Source organism: Botryllus schlosseri, chromosome 16 (genome assembly GCF_051294905.1).
Source record: "Botryllus schlosseri isolate E-star chromosome 16, Bs_hap1, whole genome shotgun sequence".
Classification (NCBI taxonomy): domain Eukaryota; kingdom Metazoa; phylum Chordata; class Ascidiacea; order Stolidobranchia; family Styelidae; genus Botryllus; species Botryllus schlosseri.
In genome coordinates, this window is record NC_137251.1 from 22,033,172 (window position 1) to 22,051,101 (window position 17,930).

General features: G+C 39.8%; 1 protein-coding gene across 1 annotated transcript in view; it reads right to left on the minus strand.

Moving 5' to 3' along the window:
- The window catches only part of LOC145458308 (bifunctional 3'-5' exonuclease/ATP-dependent helicase WRN-like), a 35,318-nt gene extending 31,830 nt beyond the window's left edge, over window positions 1-3,488 (minus strand). The window contains exons 1-2 of the mRNA XM_080336640.1: window positions 3,297-3,488; window positions 908-1,144 (exon numbers count right to left, since the gene is read on the minus strand). Of these exons, the coding sequence (XP_080192766.1) occupies window positions 908-1,144; window positions 3,297-3,415 (356 nt within the window). The 5' untranslated portion in view covers window positions 3,416-3,488. The remainder of the gene's footprint in view (window positions 1-907; window positions 1,145-3,296) is intronic.
- Window positions 3,489-17,930: the final 14,442 nt, after the last annotated feature.

Here is a 17,930-nt window from a genome sequence, read left to right on the forward strand (position 1 = left end):
GACGAGCCTGGCACACGCGCGTATCGAAATCGAAGACGTCTCTAACGAGGTCGCATCGATTCGCCTGATTACTAATTACTGGTCACAAATCACTTGGGCGTTTGAGCATTTTGTACGAGGTGGCCGCCACCTCGTAACCGCGTAAGTCGGCGCCTATTGATATGCTTATTGCTTACACATGAAATAAACCAGAAAGCATGCATCTGGGCAATAGTTTTTTAGATTTACTCAAGTAGGTTGTGCCTAATTGCAGAGATTCCTCATGTGGTTCTGATTTTAGACACCTACTAGACTACTACTAATACAGTTTTCATTCTTTAAGCAAAACTAGGGCTTTTTCGATTTGAAAACTACTCTAGTAAATAGTTTCAAAAAGTAGGTTGGTCGAGGAGCTACAGACTTCAACCAGTTAACCAGCAACTAACGAATAATGACTACAGGGACTACAAATATGTAGAATCTTTGAAAACACACTAAAAATACAAGTGCTAGTGCCCTTATGACAATTTCACTCGTAAGAGTGCTTGAAATGTAACTCAAATCTACTCCCTTTTCAACATCTAAATTCAAAAAGATGTAATTTTGCATGAAAAACTGTTCAAGTAGTAGTGGCATTTGTCTACAAACAAACACTTGAGTAAGTAGTGCAAGTGAGAATGGCCTACTTATACTCCAAAAAGTGAAAGAACTTCGTTAGTGACCACATCTTGTTATTGATTACTTCTGTACCAAAAGCGGAATGCTAGTCCTAGTAGCCTAACCAACATTCCAGTAGAAATTAACCTGCACAAGAGTATATATCTCAATTTTTATGAAAATTGAAGAGATTCATAGAAGTACCTGACTTCAGAATACAACTGAATACTTATTTACACAGAAATAAAATAATATCATGACAAGCTCATACTTGGAATCGACAGATTTGAATTTCCATTTTGTTGTAGCTTCTGGCTTCACATCTCCGATACAAGGCTCAGTTGGCCGAGCGCTTTGGGATGGCTGCGAGTCCACGATGGCAATAACTTCATTCTCCTTCCTAACGCAGTTGAGGATAGCTGATGTGTCTGGTCTCTTTGCATTGCTAGTGACGGCTGATTGCAAATCCCGTAAGTTTTTTTCAATCTTTGACAGGGCATCTGAAACTCTGAGAAACAAGTTGATCGATGTAAATACGATATCTTAGGTAGGTGTAAAGTTGCAACAAAGCTGGAAGAAATTATGTCCTATTATGTCCTTGGTCAATAAATTTGCCGATGGTCCCAAATGTTATATATAACATGATGTGAGGTCATGATTTAACTTGATTACAAATATCAAGCCCTGACTGTATATGAACAGAACACTAGAAAACAGTTGGACAACCAGAAAATTTTCAGTTATTCAAATTAGATGAGTTATAGCTATACAATTTTGTACAAATCAGATTAGAATTGGAAATAAATACAACTAAAATATGTTCAGTTCAAAACAAAACATAGTTGATTCTCAAAAGGACGAGAATGGCAAATGTCTGCACAGCAAGCTTGGCTCGTTTCGAACGATACAATTCTCCTGTAGTAATGACAGGAAAATCAGAAATTAGATTACAATTAAAATGAGAGCACAGAAACCTTTCACAAATTAGATTAGAACTTGACTTTAGTAAACGTGTTTTTCGCTCTAATTAGTCAACTTGAATTACAACACTGTCCTAGTCAGCTAGAACGTGGTCCATGCAAAACTACGAAATGAAATTTGGTATGTACAGAGTTGGTACATTTTTTATCCGTGTGTAACGTCAAACTCAGAATGGCCATCCCCAATTTCTGATGTAAATTTTCCTAGCCCAATTCTGGTGGGAGTTTATTGGTAATGATTTCAGTGCATTTGCCCAACATCCAGACTGGAATCGGTGGTTGTTTTCGACAACATGTTGTGCGTGATTCGAAAATTTTATCCGCGTGACGGAAATATTTTTCGCTGATTGGATACGGAATTACTTATTAAACGACACAATATGCGAAAATAGACCTGGTATACGCCGGACTAGGGTTACGCCGTGTATTTGCTGTTGCGCAAATGCCACGCTTGCTTGCGTTCATTGTAAAGCGCAAGCGCCTTATTCTGGATCTGGACTCTGGTATCCCTTTGTGACGTCAGCATAATTCATTAATCGGTGTGATCAGATATATATGCTCGCGTGACGTTGTGCGTGACGTTGCCACCGATTCCATTCTGGCCCAATATGAGACTTATTCTCATAATCTCATTGTTGTAGTAGCGGCATCCCGGCGGCATAGGCTATATTTAACATTGATTTGTTATCGCGTAATGGTCTGCGGTCGATATATTTTTCAATCTTTCATTCACAATTACAATACTGTGTCAGTGTGTGGGGTCACACCCATTCTACATATCTTAAGCCCATTATCACTCTCCAAAATAGTGCTATACGGGCACTAAGTGGTGTAGGTCTTCGACGTAGATTGCTGCCAGAATACAAAAAACTTGGTATTCTGAGAGTGACAGACGTCATAAAATACGAAACTGCAAAAATGATGCACAACATCTTCCATCATAATAGATCCTTCTTCGACAAACATTTCACTACTTTTGCCTCGGTACACTCGCACTTCACTCGTTCTGCCTCATCTAATGGTTTGTTACTTCCGCGTGTAGATAAATCGTCCTCCCAGAAAAGTTTCTATTATATTGGTGCCGCTACCTGGAACTCTCTACCAGAAGACCTCAGAGATTTGCCCGATCATCTATTTAAAAAACGTTATCGGAAATATATATTAGATAAGTATAATTGATAATATGCCGATTTTGCAACTACTGTCTTATTGTTGGAAAGTACCGTATAATCTACTCTATTGACCCTTTTCTGCTCTGCTGTCTTGAAACTGTAATATTTATAGCTCGTGTATCCTTGTTGAATTTTTTTCTCTGCTTTTCTTGTAGTTTTGTATATTTATTGTCATTTGTTTTGTGCCATTGAATATAATGTGTATACTCCTTCAGGTGGCGACTGTGTACTAAGGCCTTGCGGCCCCTCGTCGTCATCCTGGTCCGTACCGGATTTTCACTGGTGTGACAAATAAATGATTGATTGATTGATTGATTGATTATCACTAATATGGAAAATTTGCAAGGTTCCACCGTCCCACCGGTTATTTGATTGCATCGGAGTTAAAAATTTAATTGACTGTAAATTGCGCCTAGATTTAGTATCTATATTCTATACAGAAAGAACATTAAGCTATATAAGCATATAACATATGGAATTGGTGAATATTGATTAAGCTACTGATTACCTTGGTTGAATCTCAGCAGAAATGGTTGGAGGGTGCTTGCTATCATTAACAACTTCAATGATATCGTAGGCGACCTCTAGTATGTTCACCAGACTGTTGACAACAACACTTTTATCCATTCCATAGAGGTATACAAATCTAATTAATCACGTCTAAAAATAAATAGCGGTAACATACGGTACCGTGTGATTAGAAATCATGAAGCAATACACAACAAATGCATGATGGACTACGTTTCGAACAAATGCCACACATCTCAGCTAATCACAGCAATAAAATCCACAAGTTTACAAACAACTTATCAGTTCAGATTCAGAGCATATAACCACTGCTTAAAACGGCTGGTAGGCTACTTCGTAAATTTCTACTTCAGTACAATTAGAAGTAGTGTGATCTCGTGACGGTGACCTAATATTGCGCAAAATTCTGAAACGGTTAAGTAGGAATGGTTCAAAATCAAATCATAACCACCTTCAGGAGTAATTAATGCGGAACCTATCACTTTAGTTTAGTTTAGTAGGCCTATACTTCTAAAATGTAGAAGTATATCGTTACTGACCCTGGCCACAAAGCTTAGCTGACTATGGACAATTAATGCAGAATGCCGGTAAAACACGAGCAGTGGCGTAAGTATGTTAACGATAAGGGAAACATGCAAAAGCTCCTAGTTTTACATGACCATCAAGCTTCAACCTTCAAGTTCCGCGCGCTCTCAGCTATCATAATCAATGAGCAAATAAGTTTATTGTTTACTCATTCATGCGTAACCTTCGACGATTGTATTTATTTTTTAAAAGCACAAGTCAATACTGACAACTAGACACTAGACACTAGATTGGACTATTAGAGCGGAATGCAGGTAATCGAATCCCAACCTAATTTGTGAAATGTTCCTATGCTTTCATATTCATTCTGATCTAGGTTAAGGTTTTCCTGTAAATGTACTGAGTCGCGTCAACGAGCCAAGCCAGGTATTGGTCATTCAGCCATTCTCAATCTCATGCTCATTAGGATGGAATCTAATTTTATATGGATTAAACTTTTGTTTGTGTTTTATCTAATTCAATTTCCAAGTTTTTTTTTAAATCAGAAAATAGTAAAGTACTCTTCATTCAGTATACAGCGGCCGAGGGGCGCTGGCGATTTTGAAGAGTGAGGAAACGCTCAGGGGGCGATATGGGAGCGCTTAAGAAAGATGCCTTCGCAGCAGTGTTGGGATGACTCGAGTCACCTTTTTCGCATGACTTGACTTGACTCGGGTCACATTGCTAAGATGACTTGACTTGACTTGACTCGGCGTATCAGAAATGTGGATTGACTCGTGACTCGGAGCAAAATTCACGAGTCAATTTCAAGTCATCAATTAATCGGTGCCGATAACAATCACTGTATTTTGCATATGTTCGGATTGTTCGCGAAACGCTGGTGTAACCCGTGAGAGCGACCAATCATTCAATGATCGTACATTTTACTGGGCCTCCATTGTTCTTACACAAATAAATTGACCACAAATGAAGTGATCGAAGCTTACAGCTTACGTTGTCGTAAACTAGTTATAGTAAAGTCATATAATAGAAAATTATATATTTCTGTTCTCTGTTCTTGCCTTAACCAAACCTCTTGTTTTGTTTGAATTTAAATTTGAATTCGAATATAGTTTAAGTACTCCTTAGTAGTTATATAGATCGCTCGCGATTCGTAATGGGCTCTTAAGGGCGGGGTGGCGAGCGGCTGGAAAACTGGGGGTGGCGAGCGGCTCTTATGTCTTATGGCGGGGGTGGCGAGCGGCTATTGCGTCTTATGGCGGGGATGGCAAGCGGCTCTTATTTCTTACGGCGGGGGTCGCAAGCGGCTGGGAAACCCGGGGTGGCAAGCGGCTCTTTTGTCTTATGGCGGGGGTGGCAAGCGGCTATTGTGTCTTGTGGTCGCACGGTAACCCTTTTCAGTATAGGGATCGGTCGCATGCTAACGTTGTGGGTATAGACCGCGGCGGCATGGTGTTGAATATGTATCAGATAAATAGTCATGTGAATGAACCTTTGTTAATGTGTATATCGTAAATTATTATATATGATGTCGTAGTTTAGTCGTGACAAATGACCGATCGTGTTCTAACTCTTTCCTCGCTATTGATTCCTACGTAACCTGGATAATACTTCAGATCGGATTATTCGCACCTTGTATACCGCTGTTTCGCACCTACAGAATAGTCTGCTGTTCACAACCACAACAAGAATCACAAGTATACACAACATTCGTTGAATTTATTACTTTGAAATCAAACTCTTCACAAAAGCACGCACAATCGTATCATTAACTTTTTTATCATCACCAAAATTATTCAAGTATTCCTTGGCTGAAAATCCTTGAACTCTTTTTATCAAGAATGCTATAGCATGATCTCCACACACATCCGAAGTTTTACTCTGTAACTGTTTCCCAGTCACGGAAAATTCATCCGGCTCCAGGAATTCGATTATCTGAGGTTTTAGTGGTCCGAAACCTAGTGAATCATGAAAATGAGTATCGTCATCTCTGTATATAGGCCTACACACCCAGTGAGACCCAGGCAAACTCGATTCGTCGTAATTAATGGTGATAGCGAATTTTCCGCTAGTTGGTTTCTTTGGTAATTGGTCTACTGGATAAGTTCCTAGATATATAGACTTCGTGTATCAGGATGGTTATAGAGAATATCATTGATCTCGCTTATTCAAAAAGGTGTGAAATAATTTTAAAATCCTACGACCGCTCACAGGGTAATGCTCCAGACATAGCGATCGCTCATGATTTGGTGTTACAGACATATCGATCGCTCACAAGGTAATATTTCCGTAATTAGTTTGTCACAGAGTCGTCGCAGACGGTGATTCGTAAACCAACAATTTGACACTTTCTGGTGGTCGCTATATGTTTGACACTTCGGAACGTGGTTGACTTTAGTTGTATGGTGAGAATCATGCGAAAATACAAGTAATGTGTCAATTTGTCAACTTGAAATGAAACTTACTACACAGCTCAAGTTGATTCGTATCTGAATGTGTTAATTCGGTACAATTCTAATTATTTCGAGAAATCTTTTTAACGTGATCTTTTGATTCGAATGTAACCTGAATATTACTGACGCCGACTTTCAGCCACATTGAATTATTCGCACATTCCGCGCCGCTGTTTTCACACCTATAGAATCAATACCAACTATAACTCTACAAGAATCAAGAATCACAAGTAGGCCTATGTACATTATATAGGTATTGTCTTTATCAACAGGAAATCAAACTCTTAACAAAAACACGCAACTAATCATTTGCCAACTCTAGCATTACCAAAAAATTCAGGTATTGTTGATTGAAAATCCTTGAGTCCTTATTATCAAAAATGTTATAGTGCCGCATCCGAATCCATTTGCAGGATGTACTAAATGTAAATTCAGATAATCCAAAATGATCGAAATATTAGGACTTTGACATAGTCTGAATTGAAATACATTGACAAACATGACTACCAACTTTCACCCAGTCACATTTCGAGATTATACGTACATTGATTCGAAACAAGTAATGAAACATTACAACTCTATTCGCGACCTGTCTTTACGTTTGTCAAAGAGAGTTTCAGAAATACTATCACTATGACATCTCAACATTTTAACATCTTACCAAACGCAAAAGCGTAAAATACAAAAAACCTTGTCAAGTCAATCCGTTTGTAACTTACCCAACCAACTCAACAGTATCCTTATGAAAAGTAGACAAGACTACGCGAGTAATCACCACAATCCAAAATCCATAACAAGTTTGGTTGTATTCATAGTCCGCCAACTCGTATTTTTTTTTATTCAACTGTAAAAGTCGTTACTATTCTGTAACCTAAAGTAAATACTACTCGGTGTGTGGTTTGAGATTAACATATGTTTTGAGTATATGATATTTGAATGTCTGACCGATGTAGTTAAGAATTCATTTCTTACGATCGAACACCGGTGTTACATTGAAAGTTATCATGTTGTAAACATCCTTATTAACACATTGATTTTGACATATGAGATTTTGTAATAGTCGATCATGACTTGATTATTAAATTATGACATTATTAGACCGGGGTTGTGTTGAAGGTTATTACGATACAAACAAACTTGTCAGAAACACGATAACTTTCAATGTAACACCGGTGTTCGATCGTAAGAAATGAATTCTTAACTACATCGGTCAGACATTCAAATATCATATACTCAAAACATAATATGTTAATCTCAAACCACACACCGAGTAGTATTTACTTTAGGTTACAGAATAGTAACGACTTTTACAGTTGAATAAAAAAAATACGAGTTGGCGGACTATGAATACAACCGAACTTGTTATGGATTTTGGATTGTGGTGATTACTCGCGTAGTCTTGTCTACTTTTCATAAGGATACTGTTGAGTTGGTTGGGTAAGTTACAAACGGATTGACTTGACAAGGTTTTTTGTATTTTACGCTTTTGCGTATGGTAAGATGTTAAAATGTTGATATGTCATAGTGATAGTATTTCTGAAACTCTCTTTGACAAACGTAAAGACAGGTCGCGAATAGAGTTGTAATGTTTCATTACTTGTTTCGAATCAATGTGCGTATAATCTCGAAATGTGACTGGGTGAAAGTTGGTAGTCATGTTTGTCAATGTATTTCAATTCAGACTATGTCAAAGCAGTGGCGTAGCAGCCACCTGGCGGTTCTGGCTCTGCGCCAGGGGCGGCAGGCTCCAAGGGGGTGGCAAAATGAGGCTGCACAGTGAGAGAGATGCCTGCATCATCGTGATGGTTTGAAGACGGAGATGCGATAAGGACATTAAAGTAAGGTCATCTAGTCTGCACCCCGTTTTTTTTCTCCTCCGTGATTGCTGGGCGTCTAGCGGGATAACCGCGGAAACCAGTTTTCGAGTCTTCGGTCTGACCCGGCCGGGGATCGGGCCCACAACCTACCGATCAAGAAGCCGGACGCATCACCATTACACTATCTCGCGCGGCGTGTAGACAGCCGGCTAAAAGAAGAGTGCTTGGTAGTCCTATAGCTGGCGTCCGGTCAGCTAAAATTTAATCAAACAGGTCTCAATCGAAAGCTAGTGTCGCCCGAAAACACGAATTAATATGTTAACATGGCGATGGAATCACTCCGAAATAGCCGTCACGGCCGATTGTTCGGAGAGTTCCCAGAAAAAGGAGAATGTCTGGCGAACAAACAGAAGATGCTGGCCTCAGTGTTGTTGAAGAATTTAGAAGATGCATGTTTCAAGCATAGGACAGATTTAAACTTGAAGCTGAAACTAGGTTTACCGGCATTCACCACTTAAATGATATATTTGGATTTTTGAATTCCCACGCGCTGCTGCAAAGCGAAAGTCACAATTTATTCAATATGAGGCCTCTAGGACAGGGGTTCTCAACCTGGGGGGCGCGCCCCCGTTGTGGGGGGGGGGCGTGAAAGCATCTTAAGAGGGGGCGCGAAGAATCGGTCAAATGATTTTTTTTCGCGCTATGCGCGATTTACCTCCAATTCACGCGTGTTTCTCTATATATAGACCCAGTTTCTTATTTTTGAATTCTCTCATCAACAGTCATAACCTTCCATGCCATCAAACAATCATTTAGGGTTGCTAGCATCCCGGTTGGATCTTGTAATATGACGATACGAGGGCGCGGAATTTTTCACTATCCTAAAGAGGGGCGTGTCTAAAAAAAGTTGCGAACCACTGCTCTAGGACGAACACAAATTAAGGTATAATCATATGAAGTTGTTCAACTTGAGATTTTAAAAGGGTTAAGAGGCTGGTGCGGAGCAGTGAAACCACGTTTGATCGTAGTGCAACAACGTTTAATGTTTTACAGTGGTTGTTTAATGCAAAGCTACTTGATTCGACATCGTATTTATGCTCGTGTCTGAAACTTTATCTGAACATTGGTGTTTCAACTGCGAGCTGTGTGAGGAGCTTCTCAAAGCTCAAACTGATTAAGTCTTATATATTTAGTTCTATCATGATTCATGAATAATGATCGGCTATCAGCTCCATCCATTCTGTCTATAGAAAGAGACTACGTTCAAAAACTTGAATTTGAGGATATTATCGCTGCTTTTGCTTTGAGGCGGCCATTGATTTTCTATTTGTACAATACATTCGTTCGCTATTTCTTGTTTTTATTATTTTTGGCGTCATTAACGTCGAGACGGTGAAGCTGAGAAGCGGCATATTATTTGTAATTATTCCTATTTACAAGATTACTTGAACATCAATCTATGTCGAAATTTGATGAGGTCTACCTAGGGGGCGGCATTTTCAAGAGAGCCAGGGCCCAGGGGCGGCAGCACATGCTGCTACGCCACTGTGTCAAAGTCCTAATATTTCATTTTGGATTATCTGAATTTACTTTTAGTACATCCTGCAAATGGATTCGGATGCGGCACTATAACATTTTTGATAATAAGGACTCAAGGATTTTCAATCAACAATACCTGAATTTTTTGGTAATGCTAGAGTTGGTCAATGATTAGTTGCGTGTTTTTGTTAAGAGTTTGATTTCCTGTTGATAAAGACAATAACTGTATAATGTACATACTTGTGATTCTTGATTCTTGTAGAGTTATAGTTGGTATTGATTCTATAGGTGTGAAAACAGCGGCGCGGAATGTGCGAATAATTCAATGTGGCTGAAAGTCGGCGTCAGTAATATTCAGGTTACATTCGAATCCAAAGATCACGTTAAAAAGATTTCTCGAAATAATTAGAATTGTACCGAATTAACACATTCAGATACGAATCAACTTGAGCTGTGTAGTAAGTTTCATTTCAAGTTGACAAATTGACACATTACTTGTATTTTCGCATGATTCTTATCATACAACTAAAGTCAACCACGTTCCGAAGTGTCAAACATATAGCGACCACCAGAAAGTGTCAAATTGTTGGTTTACGAATCACCGTCTGCGACGACTCTGTGTCAAATGCGATCGGTATGTCTGTAACACCAAATCATGAGCGATCGCTATGTCTGGAGCATTACCCTGTGAGCGGTCGTAGGATTTTAAAATTATTTCACACCTTTTTGAATAAGCGAGATCAATGATATTCTCTATAACCATCCTGATACACGAAGTCTATATATCTAGGAACTTATCCAGTAGACCAATTACCAAAGAAACCAACTAGCGGAAAATTCGCTATCACCATTAATTACGACGAATCGAGTTTGCCTGGGTCTCACTGGGTGTGTAGGCCTATATACAGAGATGACGATACTCATTTTCATGATTCACTAGGTTTCGGACCACTAAAACCTCAGATAATCGAATTCCTGGAGCCGGATGAATTTTCCGTGACTGGGAAACAGTTACAGAGTAAAACTTCGGATGTGTGTGGAGATCATGCTATAGCATTCTTGATAAAAAGAGTTCAAGGATTTTCAGCCAAGGAATACTTGAATAATTTTGGTGATGATAAAAAAGTTAATGATACGATTGTGCGTGCTTTTGTGGAGAGATTTCAAAGTAATAAATTCAACGAATGTATAAATGTGTATACTTGTGATTCTTGTTGTGGTTGTGAACAGCAGACTATTCTGTAGGTGCGAAACAGCGGTATACAAGGTGCGAATAATCCGATCTGAAGTATTATTCAGGTTACGTAGGAATCAATAGCGAGGAAAGAGTTAGAACACGATCGGTCATTTGTCACGACTAAACTACGACATCATATATAATAATTTACGATATACACATTAACAAAGATTCATTCACATGACTATTTATCTGATACATATTCAACACCATGCCGCCGCGGTCTATACCCACAACGTTAGCATGCGACCGATCCCTATACTGAAAAGGGTTACCGTGCGACCACAAGACACAATAGCCACTTGCCACCCCCGCCATAAGACAAAAGAGCCGCTTGCCACCCCGGGTTTCCCAGCCGCTTGCGACCCCCGCCATAAGAAATAAGAGCCGCTTGCCATCCCCGCCATAAGACAAAAGAGCCGCTTGCCACCCCGGGTTTCCCAGCCGCTTGCGACCCCCGCCATAAGAAATAAGAGCCGCTTGCCACCCCCGCCATAAGACATAAGAGCCGCTCGCCACCCCCGGTTTTCCAGCCGCTCGCCACCCCGCCCATAAGAGCCCATTACGAATCGCGAGCGATCTATATAACTATAGGGGAGACCGGGGACAATTGTAACACTTTTCGTATTTTCCAACATTACGTGTTTTTCTCGTAGAAATTTCACTTCCAAAGTTTTATATAAAGAAGCCAACAACTCGATAGTTGATATGAAAACTAAATTGGAACTCAATCAACAATCAATCATGGAAATTTTGGGTCGCAAAAATCGCTGCTCAAATGTTACAATCGCCCCGTACCCAGGGGCAATTGTACCACCCTTGCGGGGCAATTGTAACAGTGCTATTTATAACTAAACACCAACTAAATGAACAACGAAAACGGAAGCACAAATTGTAATATTGTATGAAACTAAAGGAAGAGACGTTTGAACGCTTCCAGGCTACGCCCCATCGCATTTATGGCATCTGAGTGCAATATCACCCTTCGTGTCTTGTTCAAGCTTAAAGTGTACAAGAGACACATTCATTCCATCATCTCCCTACACATATTCGGCCTCTTCTACCAAGGTTCTGTTGTTCAGCGGGCATAATGGGTTGGTCATTCGGTCACCTGCGAAGGTGCGAAACCGACCTGGCTAACATATCTTGGTTGAATGGGCCGATGATAGTATAGTAAAACGAGGACGCAACATTGTGTGGCGTCAAAGCTATAATGACATTTATCTGTGCTGTAGAAAATTTACATAAATTGTTCACATCAAATATCAAAATGTAAGTGGGCCATGATCAAAGTCAGAGGACAAGAATTAATCCATGACTATTGAAGTTCGACACACCAAAAGTCGATCAACATGAGAAGGGATTGTTGAATCACGAAAATAACCGAACCGTCAGATTCACATCACCACTATTGTATGGCCGTTTCGACAGATGATCATGTTAGAATTGGTATCGCAAGGCAGTATCTGTTCTGGTGAACTTCTGGCTGTTGCAAAATTATTCTGCAGTAGATGAATGGTAATACCAACATATGAACAAAGACATTCAGAATTGATAACATATTGTAACGGGAACATATTGTAACGGGGCAAAAGTAACGGAGTGTTACGATTGCCCCTGACACGCTCGACCATGATTAGTGTCTCAGTATGGTACCTTCCCGGCGATGCAAGTCCTATTCTTTCCATCACCACGGTAGACTATAGTAACATTGTTCCATCTACACATATTACGTTGTAACTACTTGAGGTACTATTCGTCTAGACAAATTATTCCAGACCAGAAAAACTTTACTCAAGGGTCAAAAATTTCGTTTTTTGCAAATTATTCCGGGGTTTCGCATCGTAGCTCAACGTAACTCCAGGTATAATAGGAGAGATAACTACTGCATGCGCACTTAAAATATCAAGCTGATTTCTCCATCCTACTAGCGCTGAGGACGATTGTTACATTTGCCCCTAGTTACATTTGTCCCCGGTCTCCCCTACTCTCCTCAACCATTGGCGCAGGCTCGAATTGTTTCATATCAATATGTAAATGGGTAAAGGGTAATGTATTGCATCTTATCAATTCGCGATACAGTGCCTTCTTGGGTGTGTATTCAACTCTATATTCGTTTATCGGTTCAAGATCAATGACCCCTTAACCTGTATTTCAGACAGCTAGCAAAATGTAATGACGTAATCATGCCTCATACTACGAAATAGCAACTTGACCTGAATTTTGACTTGACTCGTGACTTGACTTGACTTGACTCGACTTGACTCGAGTCACCTCCAAAAATTGAGTGACTTGACTTGACTCGAGTCACCTTCGAAAATCGATTGACTTGACTTGACTCGAGTCAAAATGTGCAATGACTCGAAATGACTCGTGACTCGAAGGTAGTGACTTGATCCCAACAGTACTTCGCAGTAGATGATGTGGTAGTAGGACATATCCTTAATGAGTATTCAGAGCAAATTAACATGCAACAAGACATGTCAAATCCCGAAATATGTGGTCGCGCTACGCGACGATGTTGCTACATATTATGTTTTCATAACAACGCTTGCTAGGGTTATTGTCAACAAAATGTTGTATTATATAGCGCGGCGCAATTAAGCGAGTGAAAATCGAAGGAGGCACTGCATAATGCATATCACTTTTGAGTGTGAGATACAACATCAACATATACGATTCTGGAAGATTCGTTGCAAATTACTTGTTAACAAAACTGCAAAATACTACTCGAAGCATTACCAGACAGTGTACTCATCCAGTGTTGAGATCAAGTCGCTGCCTTCGAGTCATGAGTCATCTCGAGTCTTTGCAGATTTTGACTCGAGTCAAGTCAAGTCAATCGATTTTCGAAGGTGACTCGAGTCAAGTCAAGTCAAGTCACGAGTCAAGTCACAATTCAAGTCAAATTGAATTTTCGACGAATGAGTGATGATTGAAAGTCGCAACATTTTGCCAGCTGTGTGAAGGACCGATAAATTAGCCATTTATCTTGAAACAAATAACGAATATAAAGTTAAATGTACACGCAAAAAAGCGTTGTATCGCACACACCACGTAGAACTTACAATAAAATACGTGAGTAACTGTATAGCTAATAAACCAATGATGATGCTGCAGTCTGTTATTATCAGCGTACATCAATGATATATATAGGCCCTATCATTGGCCAAAATAAAGGATCGAATACGAAGCCTCGGGAAGTTTAAACAAATTGATATGGTACAATACACTACCCATCTACATGTCCGCGAGAATATAAACGCATAAACTATGTTCGATTTAAATCATACAAGAGGGTTGGTAAAGGTAAGCACAGCACAATGCAAGCGCTGAGCCATTTACGAAACAGAGATACGTTGCTATTAATCTACTACTACTACGGTAAATGTTGAATAGTATATTGATATTGAAATGAACCCGAATATTTTCGGCTGACACTCGTCAGGGGTAATCGTCAGCAACTAGTAGAGAATTGGAAAGAACATTGTATATCAACAATCGTATCACAAAATGTGACGTCACCAGCATGGAATTTCGAATGAAAGCGCGTTCAATGTACCATTTCAGGTGGTACACGAACTCCTTCTGTTGACAGAGTTTTGGTTGGTGTATTTTGATGAAAGTCGACTCCAAAGCTACGGTGACGTAAGCTGTGATCATTACGTTTGCGTATTTGTGATGTAACAAGGGAGGACCATTGAAACGTATAATAAGTGAATGACTGGTTGCTCTCACAAGTGTTACCGACGTATCGCGAATAATCTTTATACACATGAATTCATACAGTAATTTAGTCGACACCATTTAGGGCCTATACTTATTGATGACTTGAAATGGACTCGTAAATTTTGCTACGAGTCACGAGTCAATCCACATTTTTGAATCCCCGAGTCAAGTCAAGTCAAGTCATTTTTGCAAAGTGACTCGAGTCAAGCCAAGTCATACGAAAAAGTTGACTCTAGTCTGACTCGAGTCATCCCAACACTGGCTCATACCTATCAACGGTATTTTGCATCCTAATACAATACTTGAAGACCAGGCAGGGTGTTTATGTTGAAATGATAGAAGACTGGCACCAAGCCACGAGAGGCCCACTGTGGTAGAGACATAATAATAGAATCAGAATTATTTACATGAAACCAGGCAGGGCTTCAGAGATGATTAAAGGACAATGAGAGAATGGCAAAGAAAATAGGGAGCTCGTCAAAAGGAACAAGCTAACAAATGGTACCCATTATCGCGAACAACGCGTCCTAAGAAAACACAGTATTCCCAGGGTGTCTCAATGTGCCAAAGACACGGAACGATTAGACGTCACGCGTGGAAACTATTACATATAGCTGCAGCATATATATGAACCCTGGAAAATAGATTCTTAAGTCACAGGGAAAGAGTGGTCAAGGATATGCCTCGGCTGGATGTAATGCGAGCCAACTACTATGGTCTGCGTGCAAATTAACGAAAATGCTGCGCCTAGATGTAATGCGTCCAAACTATCACACATAGCGCAGAATACATATGATATTGCTGTACTGAACAAAGAAAATCCTGTCATAAGAATGAGTGGTTAAAGACATGCTCATATTAGACGTCATGAGGGCGAATTACTACGTCTACATGCAAATTAACGAAAATGTTGCGATTGGACGTAATGCGTGCAAACTACCACACATAGCGCAGTAGCAATAAATTTCTTTCTCTAGTACCGGCTCTTCGGTAGGCCTACAGCAGTAATTTCAACCAGAACAGCAAGGTAAATATCCATGTGAGAGTTCGCGATTTGGTTGGTGGTCCGTCAATATGTCGTAACGTTTTCTGTAAGTGGTCGTTGTTTTGGAGCTGAAAGACATTTGCTATAACTTTAATATTTGGCACATGTAAGGTTCTATACAAGCTTCGTCTAGGGATATCGTGGTCATTTACTACAAATGCTGGTTTCCGGAACTGCGCTCACCGAAACACAAGAGCTTTTTGCGATTTCGTTGCAATTCTCAGCATAGACGCGATTCGCCAAAATGTGGTAATTTTTTCCAAAAGTCGGCGTTGTTTTCGAGCTGAAAGACATTTGCAATATCTTTAATATTTGACACATGTGAGGTGCTATACAAGCTTCGTCTAGGGATATCGGGGACATTTACTACAAATGTTGGTTTCCGGAACTGCGCTCATCGAAACACGAGAGTTTTTTGCGATTTCGTTGTAATTCTCATAGACGCGATTCTCCAAATGTGGTAATTTTTTGCTGAAGTCGGCGTTGTTTTGGAGCTGAAAGACATTTGCTATGGCTTTAATATTTGGCACATGTGAGGTGCTATACAAGCTTCGTCTAGGGATACCGTGGACATTTACTATAAATCAGTTCAATACTTTGTGGTGTATTGAACTGATAAAATTGCTAATAAACCAATGCACGATGACGATGAATTTTATATAGCGAATGTACCTTCGTTATACAAAATTGGAACTAACCAAAACTATCATTGTACTGGTGGCTGAAATGCTAATATATATAACTTTTTCCTGGGTCAGGACGTTGAATCGCTATCAATAATGAGAATCGGCATTGTTCGGAACAATATTGCATCGGCATTAAGGATAATCACTGCATATTTGGTATCGTTCACATCGACCTGGCGTTATATGTCGTACTCCTTTCACTAGCTGGTTGTGTCAGCACGGTTAGGCAATGTTTCACACCGGGGTGTGCGAAAACCTCTCATTTATTCAAAATATACCTGGTAAGCATTTTGGCCCTTCTCCGGTATATACCACTGCACTTCGACCTTTTAACGTTAATTCAAGTCTCGTACACCCTTTAACACAGATTCCGTGGTGAGTAGGGTTACCATATACGTCCTCTTTTAAGAGGATTTGTCCTCTTTTTTGACTTTTTTGAAAGTGTCCTCGGGGACGGCCTTTTGTCCTCTTTTTTGAGATTTGTCCTCTTTTTTGAAAATTTAGGTCACATTTAGAGCAAAATACGAGTGATATGCCGTAAATTAGCACAGAAGCGACGCTCCGGCGGGTATTTCGGAGTGAAAAACGGTGATTTGAGATCTGAGCGAAAAGTTGACCTTCTTTTTTAGTCAACCACCCGGCAATATGAAGGAAGAAACGGTATTTTGGGCTCTGAGCGGAAAATATGACCTTTTTTTAGTCAACCGATCACAAAGTGGGAAAAATTCACCGGTTTTTGAGAATTCTTCTCCGGTTTTGCAAGTCTCAAATTTCTGAAAAAGTGTCCTCTTTTTAGATTTCCAAAATATGGTAATCGTAACCTTGCATATGTTCGGATTGTTCGCGCAACGCTGATGTAACCCGTGAGAGCGACCAATCATTCAATGATCGTGAGTTTTACTGAGACTCGATTGTTCTCTCACAAATATATTGATCGCAAACGAACTGATCGAAGCTTACAGCCTACGTCGTCATAAAGACATTAACTAGTATTTCTATTCTGTGTTCTTACCTACCTTACCCAAACCTCTTGTTTTGTTGAAATTAAAATCGAATATAGTTTATATAATCCTCAACCATTGGCGCAGGGTCGAATTGTATCATATCAATTTGTAAGTGGGTTATGTATTGCGTTTATCAATTCATTTATCTATTCTCTATTTTGGCTAGTAACTATAAACTGAGGCTATGCAATTATACTTACGTAGTTTAGCAGTTCTACGTATGTGTGAGCGATACAGCGCCTTACTTGCGTCTATATTTAACTCTATATTCATTCATCGGTTCACAATCAATGACCACTTAATCTGTATTTCAGTATAGATAACTAACCTAGGTAGGTTAGTTATCTATAATTTCAGACTGCTAGCAAAATGCAATGACGTAATCATGCCTCGTAACTCGTAAAGGCAATTCGACTTGAATTGTGACTTGACTCGAGTCACCTTCCAAAATCGGTTGACTTGACTTGAGTCAAAATGTGCAACGACTCGAAATGACACGTGACTCGAAGGTAGTGACTTGACCCCAACACTGGTAAACGGCGAGAGTAAATGATAGCCCGTCGCTTCAACGAGTACCCA